This window comes from Ips typographus, linkage group LG2 (assembly GCF_016097725.1).
Source record: "Ips typographus isolate SLU linkage group LG2, UJ_Ityp_2.0, whole genome shotgun sequence".
In the NCBI taxonomy this organism is placed as follows: Eukaryota; Metazoa; Arthropoda; class Insecta; order Coleoptera; family Curculionidae; genus Ips; species Ips typographus.
In genome coordinates this window covers 20,495,320-20,516,854 of record NC_138423.1, presented here as the reverse complement: position 1 = coordinate 20,516,854, position 21,535 = coordinate 20,495,320, and the positions used below count along the sequence as shown (strand labels likewise).

Genomic DNA, 21,535 nt, shown 5'->3' with positions numbered 1-21,535 from the left:
AATGCAACTTATCAAAAAAATACACAATTATGATATTTTAAGTAGATAGTGATACAGTTTTTTTCGATTTTTTACGGTTTTTCGATAATAAATATACCATCACCGTGGTTCACCATTTTTTATTAATGTAGTGTTAAAAACAAAAAAATATAAAAATAAAGTTTTTTGTTCAGTTATATTTTTAATGTCCTGTCCATCAATAGCATTTCTAAACTCTTTTGCTTAAATTGAAGCTAAATATCTCACAAACAATTGCTAATAAATTGATACATATCCTGTCATTGCTATATCTGAGTGAGGTGGCACAACGCCCAATCATGCCAAAAGCCAAAAGAATAAGAAATCAGTTTCAACAACTCATCATAACCTCAAAAAATTCTTAAACACACTGTTTTTGTTTTAGAGTTTTAAATTTATATTATTTTTACTTTTAATTTATTCACTTATTATAGTTAATAGTGCAAATGGATTTATTTGTAGTAAACAGGTAAAAATCAACTTTCTAACTGTTAAAACTCATATAAAAGTGTGTTTTTCCTTAGGCATGTTGAAGAGCATGAGTCTGAACCAGCTAGACCCCAAGAAGAAACTGAACAAGAAAAACTTAATCAAACTCTCAAAAGAATAGAGAAGAACAAACGTTTAAGGGCTAAACAAAAGGAAAAAGAACAACAGCTCAAACAAGTGATTGAAAAAACTACTAAAGCTAGACAGCTGAAACGAGAACAGAAACAGAAAATTGTGCATGTGCCTGAAAATGTTGCTGAGCAATTTTTGGACTCTCAACCAGTGGTAGATGAGCCGAAAGTTGGGGAGGGTGAGGTGAAAAGTAAAAGGAGTAAAAAGCGCAAGTTGGAACCAGGTGATGTGGAAGGCTTTACTATATTAGGTGTTGATAGTTTTGCCAAAAAAAGCAAAGTAGGTAGTTGTCATTCACCTAGACAACCATTTGCAGAGTGTCTTTTTAGGTAAAACGTGTACTTCCCCGCTGGTTAACTAACCCTTCTGTAATATCTGTAAATTTACAAAAATTAGACTCTAAAGTGTCTGAGATGACAATCCTGGACCCACAACTACGTAAACTATTACAGGCTAATAAGGTTGTCAATTTTTTCCCAGTACAAACTGAAGTGATTCCTTGGCTAATTGAAAGTAATAGGTCTGCACTGTCATTCTGCTCTCTAATACAGTTATACAGGATTTACAATTTTTTAGACATGTGGATGTAATATTTCCTAGGGACATATGTGTATCAGCTCCAACAGGAAGTGGTAAAACCCTAGCTTTTGTTCTACCAGTCATTCACATCCTGAAAAGACACCATGTTAAGAAAATTAGGGCTTTAGTCATTCTACCCACTCAAGACTTGGCCAGGCAGGTTTTTGCAGCTTTTAAAACATATTCAGAAGGCACCAACTTGGATGTCTGTTTAATTACTGGTCAGAACAGTTTTGAAGTGGAGCAAAAACAACTTATTGCTAAAAGTATGTTTTTTTTCTGGTTTTAATAGTGTGTAATATGGTTTACTTGCAGATGAAGCTTTTGGCTACCTTAGTAAAGTGGATATCTTGATTTGTACTGCTGGTAGATTGGTTGATCACCTCAAGTTGACTGAGGGGCTTGATTTGACATCACTGGAGTTTCTTGTAGTTGATGAAGCTGATAGAGTGCTTGAAAGTGTGCAAAATGACTGGTTGTATCACTTGGATAAACATATATTTCCTGAAGGTAACTTGTTTTTAGTTTATTTATTGCTTGTGCCGCTGTTTTCTGAGTGAACCAAAAAAGTGATGATTTTGGGTCATTTTTAAAAACTTCAACATTTTGAAACAAATCAAGGGATTTTAATGCTGTTTGCCTTTGTCATTGGAATTGAATTATCGGCTTTTTCCTGACGTGAATAAGTTTTACTTTAATGTACTCAAACTGCACTATACAGAGTGAGAAAAAACTGGGGGTATATATTTCTCTCACTGTCAGTTTAACTGAAAGGAGAAGTCAACTGTTAATTATTTTAAATGGGACACCCTGTATATTTTTGAATTTTACATAGAATTCTATACATATTTTAAATACTATATCATTTACTTATTTGTAGAGTCCAGATTTCTGTAAATTTTGCTTTTTGTAAATAATAAAAGCAACCAACCTTTGACTTTTTTCTTCCTTTTGTGCCTAACTTGTGCTTATTTGCTGCTATTTTTTGTATGGTTCTATTTTGTGTAGGTTAATTTACCATTGCAATAGCTATATCGACATATTGAAGGCTTCTGAGAGACAAAAACATACCAATTATCTGTTGCAAAATAGATAAGTATCAATTTACAAATTTAAACTGAGCAAATAATTTCCAAATGCTCTGTAGTAGTCTAAAAAAATGTAAAGACGTTCCAAAACACTCTAGAAGCTTCCAAAAGCTTTTAGAACACTCTAAAGGCTTCCAAATGATCTAGTCTAGAAGCTCTCAAAAAATTTCAAGACTTAACTAAACTCTTAATAATAATGTACTTTATTTAGCGTTTGCTATATACAAAAACCATTCACAAAATATATATAAAAAAATTTTTCAAAATAAATTATAAATATGTATACACATTCGATTAAAACTTACTGACTATATGTGCTCTGACAAGTTGTTTAAAAGCATCTAGGGTTTCACATTTCTTAATATTCAGGGGCAACAAATTAAAATCATACAATCCTCTATTTAAAACAGTGTTAAGCATTTGATCGGTGTTGCATTTATCAGGCAATATAAAATCGAGACATTGACGAGTATTATAACTATGTACATTTTTTAAAATTTTCGTTCTATCACAGATATATGGTGCAATCATTTTGTTTTTTATCTTAAAAATTAAAACATAAACGCTAAATAAAATCTTTTGTTTGACGGATAAAATCTTCAAGACGTTAAACATTGTGGCAACAGGAGTATAACGGTTACATTTTAAAATGGATCTCATCGCCCTATTTTGTACAATTTGTATTTGATTTACTTTGTACGACGGTAAACCATCCAAAAACCTCTCCAAAAACTTTCCAAATGCTCCTCAAGCAGTTCAAAAGAATTTTGAAAGTTTTCAACACAATCTAGAATCTTTTGTATGCTTCTAAAGCAGTTTAAAAGCCAACAAATGTCTAGAACTCGAACTCAAAAAATAGTAAAAAACTTTGTATCTCTGAAACAGTTTTGTGCTTTTTTACAGATTTTTATGGTTTTTTGAGGAACATAATTTTGCTTTTTAAGCGCTTTTTTTCACGATTTTAGTGCCTTTTCAGACAACCAGTCAAAAAGTGTTTCTGTGCACCCTGTCACTAAACCGTTAATAACACGCTTATTTGCAACACTTTGTATAAAATATGTCAATGGATAGCCAATAAAATAAGCTTTCCAGTGACGATTAATAAAAGTTGATTGGTTAGTGGTTACGGTTACAAAATACTGATGAATTCCTTGATTAAGTGTGAATTAAAAAACTGTTTTCCAATAAATTGTCAAAATGAATTTATCGATTTTTGCGGGAATGCAAAAGCAGATAAATATTTTAGGAACTACGTGAAATTAAAACTTTTTTGCACGCCTTTTTTCCCACCTTGTATAGTACAGTTATAGCACATTAAAGTTCAAGCATTTTCCACCAACCAAAAGCCACTAAATCCCGCTCAATGAGAGTACAAACCGCATCAAAACCGGTTGTTTTGTTTCGAAATTGCGAAGTTTAATAAAAGATCCTATGATGATTTAGGTGCCCCTAAAATTCTGAATCAGCGGATGTTAGAAAAGCGCCGACCACCACAAAAGCTGCTATTCTCTGCCACTTTGTCGCAAGACCCTGAAAAACTCCAACAATTGTCGCTATTTCAACCGAAACTTTTCACTTCCATCATGGACGATTCCTCTACAAAAATCGACTCATCCGACCAATTTCCATCTGATAGATTTATTGGCAAATACACTACTCCTAATGAACTGACTGAGCGCTATATCGAAACAACAGCAGATTTGAAACCTTTGATGTTGTACAAGTTTATTAAGCAGGAAAAATTGAAGAAAACTTTGGTTTTCACTCATTCAGTCGAAAGCGCCCATCGTTTAGCCATTCTACTGAAAGCCATGTTTAAAAAACATTTAAACATTGAAGAAATTTCTTCAAACTTGCAACCTAAATATAGAATAGATTTGATTAACAGATTTTCAGAAGGAAAAGTGGATTTGTAAGTGATTATCTGTGTTACCGGTTTATTTAAATTAAAATTGGTAATTGAAATTGCAGATTAATTTCTACCGACTCTCTAGCTCGTGGTATAGACTTGCCAGGGGTTCAATGCGTAATTTCTTATTCTGCTCCCAAATTTTTGAAATCGTACATTCATAGAGCAGGCAGAACAGCTCGAGCTGGGGAACAAGGTTTAGCTGTAACTTTCTTACATACTTCGCAGTTGCCTAAGTTTAAGGCACTGTTGAAACAAGCTGAAAAGGACAATGTTGAGGAGGTGCGTTATTTTTTAAAAAAACATACTTTTTACACAAAAAAAGTAATTTTTAATTTACAGATTAAAATCTCTGAAGAAGATTTGGAACCTCTAGGAAAACAGTACAAGGAGTCTTTGATTAAACTGAAGGAGACGGTGGAGAGAGAAGAAAAAGAGGATTTGGAAAAAGTTAGATCAGCTAAAAGGGTGAAACCCAAGTTTAGGAAAAATAAAAACCACAAAAGTGACAAAGTTGATAGTGTAAATACAACTTGATTTATTAATATATTATTGATGCTGGTGAATTTGTTGTAATTTGATTTTACTGATAAATTTTTTTTTAAACTGCTCAAATAATCGTTGAGCATCTAGTATGCAAAAGCTTTTCAGGAAAGTTGGTTTTCTTCTATTTTTATAATCTGCACAAAAACTCTCTCTCTTAACTCAGATTTATTAATAAACATCAGTACAACAAAATAAATATTTACTTTCAGTGCATCGTTATTAGTAACAAAATTTAAATTGAAAAGGGGTTTTAATTGGTGGGGTGTTCCACTTTTGGTTCGGAAGAACCTGAAGATTTAGCAGGTCCAGTTTGTTGAATCGGCACCACCCTATCGGTATTCTTAGGTTTGTCGTCCTTTTTCGCAGCAGTTACGGTGAGAATACCATCCGAAGACAACGAGGAAACCACTCCCTCAATATCGTGATCAGAAGGCAACAAATACCTTCTGGTAAAATGTCTGGAGATGAATCCATGCTCGTCCTGTTTCTCTTCGTGTTTTCCTTCCACAATGATACTGTTTCCGCTTGTTTTTACGGTTATTTCGTTGGGGGCAAACTGTTGCACGTCAAGGATCACCTGCAAGCAAATTATAGGGTGGTTGTGTGCTTAAAAGTGAGGGTTAGTTGGACATAGTAAAGTGATTCTACAAGGATATTTTTTTACCTCAAAATTATCTTTTGATCGTCGAATACTTGTGTTGGCCCTAGGTCCTTGGTTAGTGTGAATCTCCGATATTTCGGCTTTCTAAAGTTACAGGCAGAAACGAAAATATCGTTGTAGTTTCACGCGGTTTTAGTGTTTGAAATAGTGCAGTGAAGGGTTACTGAGAAAGCAGGTACCTGGAATTTATCCTTGTCTTGTTGAATGGTCGAGCCGGATTCTTGTCTCTGGAGTACATTGGAAGTGGTCCAGGGTCTGAGGTAGTTTCTGGTTAAGTAGCTCCTGGGAAGGGTTCTATAAAATTTATTAATTTTATGTACAGGGTTTTTAAATTACTGAATTGGGGTTGGTTTACTTGAAAGAGTTGAGGAGGTCGTCTCTTCTCAGACCAACTCCAAAGTGCTGGTCGAGCAATCTGGATGGGCGAAGATTGAAAAAGTCTTCGTCATCCCACCAGTCCCGGTATGAAAGCGGTACTACAGACATCTGAAAATATGTTAGATTTATATTAGTAACTTCTTAAAATATCGTAAACCTATGTAAATATAGCTATTGTATCCATGTGATTTTTTTTTGCTTTTTTGTCCAGAATTCAAGTTCTCATTTCTTATACTATTAGTTTAATAAAGTATGCTAGACTAAGTATGGTATACTTACGGTTTAAGAGGGTAAATATGTATTTAAAGTATCACAGATTGTTTCAACACCACAGTTCTGACTCAACTAAGGCTTCAGTCTAAACAAAATTAAATATATAGGTTTAGCTTTATGAATCAGAGCCGAGTTACACATGCTGGCCAAAAATAGAGACATTAAAGCAAACCTACAAAACACCATAAATTTTTTGGAGTTTTTGAAACTCGAACTATTTTCAGGCTTTTACCACCTATCCCCAACCTCATCCCACGGCCAATAATAGTCGATAATCAATCAATAATGCACGATTTATGGACAAAAGGATCTGACGCTGCATGTCCCTAATTACCATTTGTTTTATGTAAACAATTTTCAAAGTTTTGAAAATGTGCCAACGATCATTTAATCATCGAAAAATGTTTGTTTTCTGCGTTCTATTCCACAAAAATAGATCGAAAAGGTGGAAAATTCTCGGGAAATTACGAGAAACTACGATTCGTACGCGTGGGTAATGTTTTTGGTTGGGTAGGCGGTTTCAGTGAGTAATTTACCGCCTAAAATGGTCACGTATTTGCAGTGTAGTCACTTGGTTTTTACAAAAAAAACGGTGTTTCTAAGCAATTAGTTAATTATTTTGTATGCCAGCTATTACTTATATGGAAGTAAAGTGTACTACATGAGCCAAAAAAGTTTAAAGCTTAAATAAAATCTGATTCAATGACAACTACAGAGTAGTTTTACCAAATAGTAGCCAAAACAATACTTTATTTAACCACTCTGTACAATTTTACTGAAAAAGTTTAAGGGACAGCGCCAGAGGCGAAGAATTTCCAAAGTGAAACCAAGCAAATGCCTAAAAAAACACTCTTTATTTAGACAAGCCATAACTCTAGTTCTTTCAGCTACAGAGTGATTTTTTTACCAAAATGTAGCCAAAACTATGCTATATTTAACCACCCTGTACAGTTTTACCAGAAAAAATTGCTGTGACAGTGGGGTCAATTAATTTTTGACGAATCACAAACGCCTTTTATATCCACTGTGTTATTGGTCTGGTGCATGACAACACAAAAAACAACTATTTTTACAAAAACATGATTTAATCTCCGAAAGAATAAAACAGTACACATCGACTCTTTATACAAATAGAAAACACATACATAACGATAAAAGGTTTTTAAAAGTTTTTAGGTTGGTAGGTATATTCCTCAAAGAATATAAATATTGATAAATAGACATATAGATGCACGACCAGCATGCACATTTAAAAATCGTATTATATTTTAATAAAAATAGATATATAAATAGATGTACATTCAATATTATTTTTTACAAGAAGTATGGGGGTTTGACAGATATGCGCTACCACCTAATCAGGTTTGGTAATAGTTTTTGAAGTCCTTTGAGTAAGAATATGTCTTAAGTCGCTGATGTCAACACTGTGACCTGAAATTTAAGCTGCGAGTTATCGAATCATAAGTAAAAGATTCACTTACGTGAATACTTATGCTAGTCAGACTTAATATTGGAAGTAATGGAAGAGGATAAGACAGTCGCTTGAAGTTTCTGGATATCGCTTAAAGTGGTATAGCCCTGCTCGTCAAATTCTTTCCATCTGACGTAATTCTGTCTCATGTAAGTCATTAATTCTGGCATGTCGATAAATGCTGAAATCAATTATTAATATCAAAAATTGCTCTGTCGTCTATTCATTTCATAATCTAAGCAACTTACCATTCCAAGCCTCAAACATATCGTTTATAATGTAATCGACAAAACCAATTTGCGATTTAGGTATGGAACACGTCTGTCTATCAAACATCGGCATAACAATAGGCAATCCTCTAGCTTTCTCGTCGTCAGTTTGCTGGAAGTATTCTTCCGCTATCCGTCTCGCCCATTCGACGCAAAGTCGAAGAGGCCGCGTGGGATTCGAAACGTCGGCGCACTTGATCATCATCCTCTTCACCAAAGTGACGTTCTCCGGGTTAAGAATCGGCGCATAGTCTTCAAGTTGCTGCAAATTTTGATTATGAAGCAACTCAACTACTTAAACTGACTCTAACCTCTCCGCTGTCCAAACTAATTGATGTCCTGGTACAGAAAACATTAACAAACTTGGCTAAATGTTCGAAATGTTTGGTCATTTCGGTGGCCAGAATCATATCTATAACGTTATGCCTGGCCAGTTTGTACGTCTCCCTGTCTAAGTTTTTGAAAATGTTTACTCGATCATCTCCTGCAATTTGATCAGTTACGACAATCGTTAACAACAAGTAAAGACTTCAGCCCACCTAAAGTTAATTTAAAAGTCATGGCAGCATGATGGGACTCCAGCACCGTAACGTCATTATACAAAATGGCCAAAGGATTGTTGGAGTTGGAGAGGAAGGCGCTAGATTTTCCTGGATGGTCCAGGTCATGGGCGGCCGCAGCTATCAAGCTGGTGGCCTCGTCCAGCGGTTCCATGATGGATTTCACCCGTTCTTTTTCTAGAAAACCAGCGGTAGCCTGGAAAATCAATTAGCAACATTTTGATACATTACAACAATGCTAATAAAGCAACTTTCCAAACCAATAGTTTCACAGCAATGCAATTAAGGAAAACTCGAAGCAGTTACGAATTACACATTCAAATTTTCCGCACCAGAACAAACATTAATTAGAGACACAAACTTCATTGCCAATTCTACGAAGGATAATTTGAAATTTTAATTCCAACTTGTACCGTGTTTGTTTAGAGCTTTATTCTTTGCAACAAAATGTGGAAAATAGCGCTCCATTACACGATTAACTTGATAAATTTTTAAAGGGTTTACCTGTTAACCCTTCCATAAGCCCTTCCGGTCTGTTTTGAATTATTCAAGTTTTACTCTCTTTGCTCATAAAAGAATTGGAGTCAGTTGACTTATGTTTTGAGTAAATAATTATTAAAAGTAAAGCTTACTTTAGGAAAGTAAATTGAATTTATTAATACATTTAAATACTTAATAAAGTATTTGCAGCTAGTTGCGATGAAAATGGAGAACAATGCAATTTTTCTTATTACTTAAAAAGTAGATAATCACTTTTAAGCACCAACGTGTTTGTGCAAACAAGAATCACAAAAAAAGAAGCAGGAAAGGCGATAAAGTTAGACAACATAATTTGAGGGCCAAAAATTGGATTTTATTAGAATTAAAAAAAAAGAGAAATTGTAAGGAGAAACCACACAGAAGAAGAAAATGATCCAAAGCTAGATAATATAGCAAAAACTATCGCGCCAAAAGTGACGTTTTTAGCACATTTAAAGTAGAAGAATTGAAAGGAGGAAAAAATAAACAGAAGATAAGTCAAAGTTTAAGAATAAAACTTCTGTACCAAAAATTGTATTCCAACAGATTAAAAAAAATTATTGTAAAAAAAAGAATAAAAGAAGAAAACGCGTCAAAAACAGAAGGAAATATAGCTTTTCCATCATAAATAATATTTTTACCAGATTAAAAGATAAAGAATGAAAAAGAGAAAGGAATCGAAGAAGAAAATCGCCTATGCTAGATATGATATAATAAAACAATGATATAATTTTCCCACCACAAACAGTATTTCAGATTAAAAGAAGGAAAAGTTAAATGAAGAGAAGGAAAAAAAGTACCAAAATTAGAGGATATAACTTTCGCGTTAAAAATGGTATTTCTGCCAGATGAAAAGAAGAAGATAAGGCGTCAAAATTAAGGGATACCATTTTAACATGATAAGAGAAACGAACAAACGAAATAAAAATGGCAAAATTAGAAGATATAATTTACACGGTAAAAATAGTATTTTCACCAGATTAAAAGAATGAAAAGCACAGAAAATAGAAAATAAGCAAGAAAAGTGACATTTTGAGATAAAAAAATATGTAGGTATAAATAAATCCTTACTTGCATTACGTCAGCAGCGTGAGTAGAATTGTGATACCAATTCTCCGGATGATAATTAGTCTCAATGAGCACCAACCAGCAACACAAAGTCTTCTCGTCACAATTCAATGCTGAGCAAACATCGAAATGATTAAACAAATTCATCCCCAGATGTTGAAGGGGACGCTTTTTGGTGTAGTCTTCTAACTTAAAAATGTCAAACTCCCAAGTCAGCGACGTCTCCAAAAGGTCTTTGATCGCGGTAGGTGTCTAAAAATGTTCACATAGAAAAATGCAATGTGAAAGTGGTGGTTTACTACCTTAACCAGTCCAGCTCTTGAAGGTCTGAATACCGAAGAATCATTGCTGCTCCTCCTTGAAGATGCGGTTATAACCGGTTGGGGTGTTTTCTGTCAAAAATAATGTGAAAAAAATGTATGGCGTAATAATTGTTTCAGTTCCTACCGAGAGCAAAGCTGTAATTAGATCGGAAACAACAGGTTCATCAGTTTTCATTCTGTAATCTTCCTTCACTTGGGAAACGTAGAGTTCAGAGCTTCTCAGAATGTCCTCCACCTTGTCCACCAGCTGAACGAGATGGGGGTTTGAACCTACATTTTCTCTGATTTGATCTATAATTCCTACAACCTGATAAATAATTGTTTTTAATAGCAGTTGATTCCTGTTATTCCAACAATTTTTATTTTTTACCTTTGTAATGGGAGCTTCCAAAGGTAAAGCATTCAATTTCGCTAAAGACGTTCGTCTCAAATAGTCACTGCTGATACTCCTTACATCCGTTGATCCCCTCCGGATCGAATGTATACTGCCCCGGGACTGTGACATATTATTAGGTTCTATAGAATTTGTGTCGAAGACTAAAATAAAGTGGGTCGGCATCCTAAAAAAAAAATATTTGCTTTTCACCCAAAATTTCCAAAGTACACAACCCTGTGTCGAACTTAATTAAATATAGGATTTCTCCAGAAATAAGACGTTTCCTGTTATAAATTACAAAGGGCCCACGGCTATCCGTGGGTCGAACGAGGAATATTACTCAGGCAAAATTGAAAAAGGTAGACCGTAATCTGGGAAAACATTTTTTTAAATTAGGAACATGCTTGGGAAAATTTTTGATTAAAGCGAGGCCTGAAACAAAGTTGGTGGGTGTTTTTCAGGTAACATTATCCAAATTGTCGATTGACGAGCAGATATTGGCGAAAAACCCTTGTTAAGGACGTGAATATATCAAAAAAACACCCACGTGAGTTATATTGAAAAGAACAAAGCCTATACATATGAGAAAAAATTTGATGTAACTATTTTTTACAGTATTTCTTCTTCAAGGAAATCTCTATTGTACAAAAGTTAAGGTTTGTATTAGCCTTTTAACCAAAAATAGAAAAACTAAAAAAGCAGCACAACCAACCAGTAATAATCATATAACAATAACACCCCTCATTTTTTGAAATTGAAAAGAAGATTGTGCAAACCAGTTTTTAAAATACTGGTTTGCACAATCTTATTTGATTGAGAATTTCAATTATGGCATTTTTAAAATCGACAATTTTTTTGAGTTTTTTTTATTTTCATATTAGCCCTGCGTGGTTTGGGCAAAACTGTCATTTTAGCTGTTAATAATGAATACAAGTAAACAATACATTTTTGTTCTGTTGAGGTCTTAATAACATTTTTTAAGAGACTATAACAACTTCTCATAAAAAAATGGAATGATGAACATTGTTTATCCGAGTGTAAACCAACTTAATAGAATTACCATCTTCCTGAGCTGGCAAAGAAGGAAAGAAATCAAGATCGATATTTACCTTCCGGCACAACTAAACGGGACCGCTCTACAGGAACTGACTATTGTTTCCTGGGTCGACTTTCGCTTTAATGTCATGGGACCGCTCCATTCTCTGGCCCTTAACAGGGACGAGCCCATCGTATTTATCTGCACCGTATCGTACACCAGCTGCTCCTGAAGGGTTTTTCCTATTGTGTCTTCCTGTCTCAGTCCTAACTGTCTTTCGCATGCCGCATTCATATACTGCAAGAAAAACTCCATTAGATGATATTCTATGTAAAGAGACAGAGAAAATGTAATTTGTTCCACTTTTTCAACAGCTTAAAATATTCATGTCATTTCGACCACTCTGATGAGTTTCTTTTGAATTAAAAATGATTTCACAATTCACATCCTCGTGATCCAGAGAAAGTATACAATGAAATATCGATTTTAGTTGTCATTAATGTTTTATTTGTTAAATTAAGGGTGACAGAAAACCCCTCGGGTTGGAAAGTAGAGGTAAGTGCTTGGAAACAACCGATAAAAGGAAATGCACTCGGTAATTTGCTGATGGAACCGTTTAGGGCTTTCTAATTTCCATCTGATAAGCCATATTTACACGGTTTATTTCCTTATCGATAGTGGAATCTTTATCGATTTTAGAACAAAACAACTGTCAAAGCTAATCAATAAGCTAAAATTTGGAAATTTGGTAATGTAAAATCAACACATCTCGTAAAGATCGAAAGTTAACTGAAGTATCAACTTTGTCACGTATACGTGCCAATGTGTAACATAAACGTGAAATAAATTCGCCCCGGAATGAAATAAAGGCCCTAAAACTGTCTGTAGGGAATAGTAATACTAATACGTATCTCCGTTTTATTAGCCTATAAATCTTAATAAAGTTGATCGAAATTATAGGGTTCGAGTACATGGAGTCCCCCAAAGGTGTCGGTTAAAAATTCAAGAAGAATGTTTGGAGAAAGAGACAAGTTAATCAAGGTAATGAATGTGAGAAGGAAAAAAAGTAGTTTAGAAACGATTTTTGAGGGCAAAGTCATATGAGCTTCTGTCAATTTGTTGGAGAATTTTGTGTTTAGATGTTATCAAATGTATAGTAAAATTGCAGTTTCTGGCTTTAACCGCAACATTGTAGACTAAATGATGTTTTGAACTTTTCAAATAATATGAATTTTGAAAAAAATATTATTTATCTCATCAAATGACAATTTCAAGGGCTACAAATTGGTATATTGAACCACCCTGTAACTGTCAAAATAACAGAGTTATGGTCTGTCACAGTGAAAACTGTCAAAATCAAACAACTCAGTTTTAACAATAAATAATTCACTTATTCGACGTTTTAGATAAAAACGCTATACGGGGTAGTCAAAAGAGAATTTCAAGGGCTACAAATTGGTATATTGAACCACCCTATTGTCAAAATAACCGAGTTATTGACAATACGATGGAGTAGTTTATAGGGTGATTCAATGAATTTTTAACATCCTTGTAACTTGCTTAATTTTCATCTTGTAGATATTTGCATATATTTTATTCCTAGATAATCCATCAGTATACAGAGTGTCCCAAATTTGACCAACAAACCAAACTTATAGTTTTTTATTCGATTTCTGGAATCGATGTCAAATTCTAGGCCCCCTAGATGAAAAATTGAATACCCTGTATTATACCCTATTGAAACAATTGAAACACCCTGTATTAACACACAGTATAACAAAAGAAAGCTAATGAACGGGGCTATCAACTGACGTTGAGCGGGCACGAATTTGTTATCCCGTTTAGCCGCTAGAGAGCGTCAAAGTTGACTCTCGTTTTTTGCAGTTTTTGCTCAATATCTCAGGAACGTTTCAGGTTAAAGGTCTGAAGGAAATTTGTACCATAAATGCACCTCGATGGGATACAACCTTTACCTTCTATACACTTTTTTGATAACACGCACCGTTTGACTTAAAAAAATTAAAAACTAGAATTGTCAAGAAATTTTTTGTAAAAAATTTTTTTTCTAAGATAACTCAACTCCCGAAATACCTTCAAGTTAATAGAACGAACAAAAAGGTAAAAACGAATGATATTTGAATTTTCAGATTTTTTTCCGGAAATTTTACATCCCTGATTGTTGTACCGCTTACGCGCAAACGCTTAAAGCAATTTTTATGTTATGAATGTTAATGTTAATAAACCAATACTTAGTTAGTTATATGTCTCCTGTTTATTTCAAAAATTGCAATGTTTATGAACGGTCAGAGGAAGACCTCTAATATTCCATGCCGTCATCCCTCCTCTCGGCCATTATTTAGATAAGACTTGGTAAGCCTTTAAGTTAGCTCCAGAGGAGGTCTTGATAATATGTCGTTAAGCCCCTTCAGTTTTGGACTAAGGCCAACAAAGGTCAAAGCCGCATGGACGCTACATTATGGAGAAACTTGATAAAATTGTTTTAAAGCGTATTAGCACATAGATAAAACGTTTGTCAATGTTATAGAGCGTGCATCAAATGGGGCTTCACAAAACTGCAGAGAAAATTGAGTTTTAGAGCCGCATTAGGTAATTAAAATGTCCGATAGATTGTGCGGGAAATTGGGGAGTAACATGCCCTTTTTATGATTTTAAAACTGGTTGACAAGCTGAATTTTGTTTTGTTTTACGTACAAAAACAGTTTTAAAATATTGAGTGGTAAATGCCAAACCTTAGTCGGAAGACTAAAAAGATTGCCAGCAAAAATTGAAAAAAAAAAAAATATAGAAAAAATTGGCAGCCTTGCAAACTAAATCGCTTTATTTTTTGACATTTTAGGTATGTCTTCATACTAATTTATACCATTGTTTTTTGTATAATAGATCTGAACCAACTGATATATTCAATTCCTTCCTTCAAGTTTTGATATAACCTAATTATAAACGAAAATTTTAGAACAATTTATGAAAGTATACCTATTTCTTAGTGCTCTATAGTAAACTTTGATAATAACTATCTCTCTGACTTTAGACTGATTTTTTTTGGTTTTAACGAAGCGGTAAATCCCCATATTTTGGCTTTTTTTCTAAGACCAAAGTGTGTGCTATTTGCTTCTGGGAATAATTCAGTAAAACTGCTTATAACTTACCTGAAATTTGTAGGAATCATCGGTAACAATAACCAAATCGCGGCATTTATCCAACGCTGTATACAAAGCTTGGCAAGTAGCATGTTGAGCCATTGTCCTAATATCGCAATGCTTGATCAAAATCAGCTCGTTCACGCATTGTAGCAGATTGGTGGTTTCTATAAGACACTAACAGAAGTATTTATGAAAATTATTAATGAGGTTTTGTAAAACGGGAACGTTGCAATATTTTTCGACTCAAAACATCAAAAACTGTTTTTGCTTTAAAACTTTCAGCATCAAACAGAAAAAGTACTAAATTACTAGATTTAATGAGAGTTTTAAAGTGGAAAACAACGGGTACCTACCCTGTTAAATCCCGATTCCAAAAGTGAAGCTATTGTGACGTCGTCCTTTTCAAAAGCGCTGTAATTTATACCTTGATGGAGTAAAGTATTGGAAAAAAATCCACAAAATTACCTTTTTCTAACTACGGCTATGATTACGGTGTGCTGGCTCCCTTTGGTATTCCTGATTGACCTGCAAAAAAAAACTTTAGATTAACCCAATTGACTTGGTGATTAAAACTTCAGAAACTCATCAAAGAAATACGATTTTCAAAGCACGTTTTCCTTCTGAACTTTCTGAAATTATAACGGTCAAAATTCCATCTTTCGTAAGTCGTTCGTAACAAATTAGCGGGGCGATGAGAGCAAAAAGTGTGCCTTTTTTCGCTTTCGGCCCCGAATGAGAAATTTAAGAGGCTCGCGTTAATTACCAGACCTCGATTCAATTATATCTCGCTCTAATGGAAGAAAATGCCAATTAACTGCGCCTCTGTGGCGATTGGAATTTAATTACAAAGAGGACTGAATTGAAAGTTTTTATTATTTGTCGAAAATAATTGATTAAAAGGATTATTTCTACCACTTTACAACAAAAGGAATTTATTGATTTATGGTTGCAAAGTTACTAAATATAAAGCTAAGTTTACATGTGCAGCATTTGCGTAAATCGTGATTTTGGGCTTTAGAGACTTTTTTTGACCAATCAGAAACTATACCCACTGTACTGTGATTAGCGCAAATGCTGCACATGTACCCTTACCATTAAGGTGAAGTGTCAGTTTGACATAATTGAAAAATGGAATTTGTTTTGAATTATTACTATTTCAATAGTTAAGCCAATTAAACTTTCATCTCAATTTTTTTATGAAAAGTGACAGTTTCAGTGAAAAAAAAATAGTCAATTGACCTTTTTTCGTCAATTTGACAATTTTCACGTTTGTGCAACATTTATTGCGATTTTGTAAATCACAGCAGTGGAAAGTTTGTGATTGATCAAGAAAAAGCAGTCAGCTGAAAGCTACTTGTTTTTGACCAATGAAAAACTGTATCCACTGTGCTGTGATTTACGCAAATGTTGCAGATGTGAACTTACCATTAAGTGTAATTTTAAATTCTGTGTGACATAATTGAAAAATGAATTTTTTTAAAATTACGAGTATTATTATTTTAAAATGATTCCAAAGGCATTCCTCTGAATGATTCAAGACCATCTTCATGGAATGTCCCTGAAAAACATTCCATGAAGTCCATGAAACAACATATAGTATCAAAATCTGGCTGGTGTTGTCTGGTTCCCTGGTTTTTAGACTCTTTGATATGCAAAAATATTATTTTCCTTCTCCTCCCTTCTTCTCACTTAAAACTACCCCAACCTTTCGTATGCAAAACAATGTGACAACCCCACTATTATATATTTAAAACACTTTACAGCATTTGTAGATGAGTATATGAAAAAGAAATAGACAACAAAGAAAAAAGAATTCAGGAGGACAGAAAACTTATTTGTTTTTTTTTTTTGCAAAATCACTCTGTTGGTCTATTAATTGTATTCCTGCATTAATAAAAAGCTAAATTCAATTTTCAGCTAAACAAGTAGCAGTACGTGAAAATGTTTGAAGGTAAATCCAATAAATCCAAGAAAAATAACAAAAAACGGACGTGTCCACTCGAGACAAAATAAAGCAGAAAAGCGAGGACGGGACACGTCCTATTACTGCAACAAGTGCCCGGCCAACCAGGTCGATAAACTTGTCCCCATTTTCCCCGTTTCAATCCCCCCAGTTAGGGGATGATAAATGAATTATTTATAAAGATATGACGCTCTTAACCTTGTTTGCCGCCACACAAAGTTTGAGTTATGAATACATCATTATTGAATCCGCAAAAAAAAGAATCTTTTCACTTTTTTGAGTTGAACTGTCTAATATTTTGCCGGGAATATTACAAGTTTTTTTGTAAAAGTGAATGGAAAATGTTCAAGGTTGACGGTTAATTAACCTCATTAGGAATTTTTCTGCCCTTAACTTTAACCACCAAAATTAATTACCATTTTTTACCGCAAATTCGGGAAAAGCATAAAACTTACTGAAATGCTCTTCGTAAGCAATTTTACAAAAAGTTTTTCCATGTACACAAACTAAGTTGCATGACCAAAATTAGATGATTATGCCAACTTGACAACATTCCATAACTGTCAGGTATTTAGATTTATGAAATTTGCCTAAAAAGTTTTAACTATATGTTTAACTGTATACTATAATAAATCACCTAAAATTCAAGTAAACAATCTACAAAATTCGTATTTTGCAATTTTTTGCTAAAATCAAATACAAAGAAGTTAAAAGGGTGGTAAAAATTCAACCAATTATCCTGTGCTAGTTTACTCAAAACATCTGCTTTAAGCTTCTTACAATTTGAATTGTCGGGGGTAATATCCCTAGTGCATTTAATTTTTCCGGAAAAATTCGGAAAAACGATTTTCTAAGTAATTTGTTTTAACAAATAGCATGAGCGAGCGATTTTTAAAACCACTCTCGCTCATGCTATTTGTTAAAACAAATTACTTAGAAACGAGTATTCCAATTTTTCCACAGGAAAAATTAGATGCACGAGGGATATTTGGTAAGATTATTTCCTGCGTTAAATAAACATTTTATTTTAATTAAAACAATAAGAACAATAATTAATAAGAACAATAACTTTCAAGCTAGAAAGGGTAACACTATTCTTTATGTTGCTGTGAGGAGTGTGCAATTTTTTCGAATTTTTTTTCCGGAAAAACTGCTGACAGCTAAGTTGACAGTTCTTAAGTGATTTTTCCACTTAAAATTTACATTTGTTATACTAATTCTTGATAGCGATTGGTCAAAATTGATAGGAAGGAAATAATCAATGGTAAACGTTAAATTGAAATCTACAGGTTTCTCCAATTCCAAACAGTGTTTCGTTTGAAGGTGTCCGATTAATACTGTATAACTTTTGAACTATTCAAATAAAGAATTTTGCGTCGCAAATACGAAAATCAGTTATGCATACATATTGTTTTACTAATCTGACGATAAGATTACAAGATTTATATACGTTGAAATGGTTGGGTTTTAAGTTGGCATTTATTTACTTAGTTCTAATCTGTTTTAATCCAGCGTACAGCCACTTAAACTGCCTGTAATTTTAGCTAATACCATATATCTGGAGTACCCCATTTCATCATTCTCCTACGTACTTCAGATTTTTTTCTTTAGCCACGTCACTGACGTTATAAAGTGGCGACTAATAAACAACCAGACGAAATCTGGGCGCAAATAGTAAATTGTTATAGTAATTCAAAGCCACGTCGAATAACATGCTTCACAAAGCTAGCGGAGCCCTATTATTGACATGTCAAGGGGCTAAATCTATAGAGGGAATTTGTATAGCTACGTGCATATAAGTGAGAATGCTGATCCTTTATAAGTTTATAACTATGTTGCATTTACCAACGGTGAAAATTTCAAAATCAGTGGCGTACATTAGAAAATACCTTTATTTGAGAATATCAATGGAATGGGTTATTTGATAAGACAAAAGGATTTATTTCATTTTAAACTGGAAACTTTTAATTAAAAAAACTTTTCAGACTCTTTTTTAAGAGTGTTCAAAGGACGTTCATAATCTAGACAGAGGTTCATTTAATTAGTTTTTATTCTACTACAGGGTTGCCTTTTTGCATATTGAACGTGTAACTATGAATAATGCACACTCTGTAACTAAATCACAATTTTAAAACACTAGAACTTTCAAATTAATTTATGTTGTTGAAACACACTTAGATACCGGTTTATTTACTCGTTACACGTCATAATTGCACGTATAGAATCTCAAGTTAATTTAACGATGCAGGATAATAAATAAATAAAAATTAATTAAACGTCGGAGATAAGACACGTTGAGGTCAAGTGCATTCTAGATTTTTGGTTTTATTGAACGCAATGTTATTTTAACACCCAGACAGTTTAATTAAAACTGTTAAGTTAAAAAAAAACCTGTCACGAACAAATACGTAAATTAAATTTCAATTTAAATCAATAATTTATTTGTATTAAATAAAGGTTAACAAAGAGGAAAAACATAAACAATTTTTTTTTGGCATTTCTTGGCTTTGAATTTGTTTATTTTTTATTGCTGCATACAATAATACTTCTCAAGTTTCGCCATCCAAAATATTTCTACCGGTGCCGAGAAATCTGCAAATTCGGAAAACATGGTGCACTTTGGTAAGACGTAAACTTGCAAAAGCGGTCATGTACTCAGTGTTGCCAAATCAAAATATTTAATGGCGGTAGAATAACCAGTCAAAAAACGGTAGATCAACACAAATTCATTCATTTTACATTATTATACAGGGTTGTCTTTTAATAGTTGTCAACAATTTTAATCATTGATTCTTATTGCTATAAGTCACGTGACCATTGTCAAAAATCATGAAACTCAAAAACACATTTTATATCAAATACTAAAAGAAAACTTTTCTAAACCCTGATTTTTGCAACTTTTGAGCATGGTTTGACAGTTTTAACGTTAGTGACAGTTGTCATGTGATTGTAGAACACTATTTAGTTAGACGGTCACGTGACAATTGATAAAATAACTGTCATAAATCTCAGAAACACGTTTTATATCAAATACTGCAAGAAAACGTTTTTAAATCCTGATTTTTGCCAATTTTGAGCATGGTTTGACAGTTTTAACGTTAGTAACAGTTGTCATGTGATTGTAGAACACTATTTAGTTAGATGGTCACGTGACAATTGACAAAATAACTGTCATAAATCTCAGAAACAAGTTCTATATTAAATACAGCAAGAAAACGTTTCTAAACCCTGATTTTTGCAACTTTTGAGCATGGCTTGACAGTTTTGACGTTAGTGACAGTTGTCACGTGATTGTAGGGCACTATTTAGTTAGACGGTCACGTGACAATTGGCAAAATATCTGTCATAAATCTCAGAAACACGTTTTATATCAAATACTGCAAGAAAACGTTTCTAAACCCTGATTTCTGCAACTTTTGAGCATGATTTGACAGTTTTGACGTTAGTGACAGTGGTCACGTGATTGTAGGGGACTATTTAGTTAGACGGTCACGCGACAATTGGCAAAATAACTGTCATAAATCTCAGAAACACGTTTTATATCAAATACTGCAAGAAAACGTTTTTAAATCCTGATTTTTGCAACTTTTGAGCATGATTTGACAGTTTTGACGTTATTGACAGTTGTCACGTAATTTAAAAAGACTATTTAGCTAGACAATTGTCAAAATAATTGTTAAATCTCAGAAAATCGGCTTGTTTCGAAAACTGTGTTAAAATGTAATTCTTGCAAATTCTAGAAAAATTTTGACATCTTTGACATGACAGACATCACGTGGTTTTAGAGAATAGCTTGGAGTAAGAAAATGACATTTTTAGAATCCTTATTAAATTTCCTATTCCATAAACTAAAAAAGTAAAAAAGATTAAAAAGATTTTAATTTAATAATTTATGGCAATGACGTAATTATAGGTAGATTATATAAAAAAAACATGAAAACGGTAGAAGAAGCACAAAAACGATAGATATACCGTTTTAACGGTAGACCTGGCAACATTGCTTGTTCTGTTGTGAATATCATTTCATTGTAAGTAGTATATGACTGCTCAAAAGTAGAAAGTACATTTAAACACTTGGAAAGTATGAAAGAAAAAGTTCACAAAATAAAAACAATAATATTCAATATCAATATTATTGAGGTTAAACTGTGGTTATACTGGTTATGATGTTATATTGAATAATTTCTTCTTTGCTGTACGTCAATGTCAATATTGTCAATAAATCCATGTCGATCTTTGTCTGTTGATATTCCCGTTAAAATATTAGATAGTTAAACACCAAAAAAAAAGTGAAATATTTACTCTCCTAACAAGAGCGGAAACAGAGTTTCCGCACGCCAAGCAGTTGAGTGTTGAAAAGATGCTTTCCACAAGTGTTAACTCGCACAGAATGCTTATTTTCTACTCATATGATTTACTTCACTCGTCTTACGACTTGTGCGCAAAATTAAATGCTTGTTGATAGGTCCATGAATAGAAATTGGACAGTCGTGACGTGTATCTGCTTATTTTGAGCATATTTCAATCTGTCGTAAACTTGACAACCATCAAAAGGTTCTCCGTAAAGTTATAAAATGACAAAACATTCTTAAAACAAGTACAATCAGTTCAAATTCACATTAAATGTTTTTTAGTGCTCCATGAGCAGGATTTTTGACAGATGAAGCTGTTTTGCAGCTAGTATCATATTTCAAAATGCTGCAAACTCTCAAATAC

At 33.4% G+C, this 21,535-nt stretch overlaps 3 protein-coding genes across 9 annotated transcripts in view; 1 reads left to right on the top strand and 2 right to left on the bottom strand.

The window, feature by feature from the left end:
* The first annotated feature begins 331 nt into the window (after positions 1–331).
* Dbp73D (putative ATP-dependent RNA helicase Dbp73D) lies at positions 332–4,781 on the top strand. The gene is made up of 8 exons (XM_081974168.1): positions 332–487; positions 543–918; positions 969–1,159; positions 1,216–1,484; positions 1,534–1,728; positions 3,750–4,218; positions 4,278–4,497; positions 4,558–4,781. Exons 1-8 carry the CDS (start codon positions 465–467, stop codon positions 4,750–4,752), a joined length of 1,938 nt encoding a protein of 645 aa, XP_081830294.1. The 5' UTR covers positions 332–464; the 3' UTR covers positions 4,753–4,781.
* A 132-nt stretch (positions 4,782–4,913) lies between these two features.
* On the bottom strand, positions 4,914–6,240 carry l(2)efl (lethal (2) essential for life). 2 transcript variants are annotated; one of them, XM_081974169.1, is made up of 5 exons: positions 6,080–6,240; positions 5,778–5,908; positions 5,602–5,716; positions 5,426–5,506; positions 4,914–5,338 (listed from the first exon to the last, which is right to left on the bottom strand). In XM_081974169.1, the coding sequence occupies exons 2-5, from the start codon at positions 5,906–5,908 to the stop codon at positions 5,012–5,014; spliced, it is 654 nt and encodes a 217-aa protein (XP_081830295.1). In that variant the 5' UTR covers positions 6,080–6,240; the 3' UTR covers positions 4,914–5,011. The 2 variants fall into 2 exon arrangements, with proteins under 2 accessions (XP_081830295.1, XP_081830296.1); XM_081974170.1 differs by lacking the exon at positions 5,426–5,506.
* Positions 6,241–7,139: 899 nt separating this feature from the next.
* Positions 7,140–21,535, bottom strand: part of Pde8 (phosphodiesterase 8) — a 66,378-nt gene continuing 51,982 nt past the window's right edge. For 5 of the 6 annotated variants that reach the window (XM_081974164.1, XM_081974165.1, XM_081974166.1 and 2 more), the window contains 13 exons: positions 15,322–15,381; positions 15,210–15,267; positions 14,863–15,030; positions 11,769–11,992; positions 10,654–10,843; positions 10,408–10,590; positions 10,263–10,352; positions 9,964–10,212; positions 8,353–8,569; positions 8,125–8,297; positions 7,793–8,075; positions 7,555–7,725; positions 7,140–7,504 (listed from right to left, as the gene is read on the bottom strand). In XM_081974164.1, coding sequence (XP_081830290.1) covers positions 7,568–7,725; positions 7,793–8,075; positions 8,125–8,297; positions 8,353–8,569; positions 9,964–10,212; positions 10,263–10,352; positions 10,408–10,590; positions 10,654–10,843; positions 11,769–11,992; positions 14,863–15,030; positions 15,210–15,267; positions 15,322–15,381 — 2,053 coding nt within the window. In that variant the 3' untranslated portion in view covers positions 7,140–7,504; positions 7,555–7,567. The remainder of the gene's footprint in view (positions 7,505–7,554; positions 7,726–7,792; positions 8,076–8,124; positions 8,298–8,352; positions 8,570–9,963; positions 10,213–10,262; positions 10,353–10,407; positions 10,591–10,653; positions 10,844–11,768; positions 11,993–14,862; positions 15,031–15,209; positions 15,268–15,321; positions 15,382–21,535) is intronic. The other variant, XM_081974162.1, reaches the window with a different exon arrangement.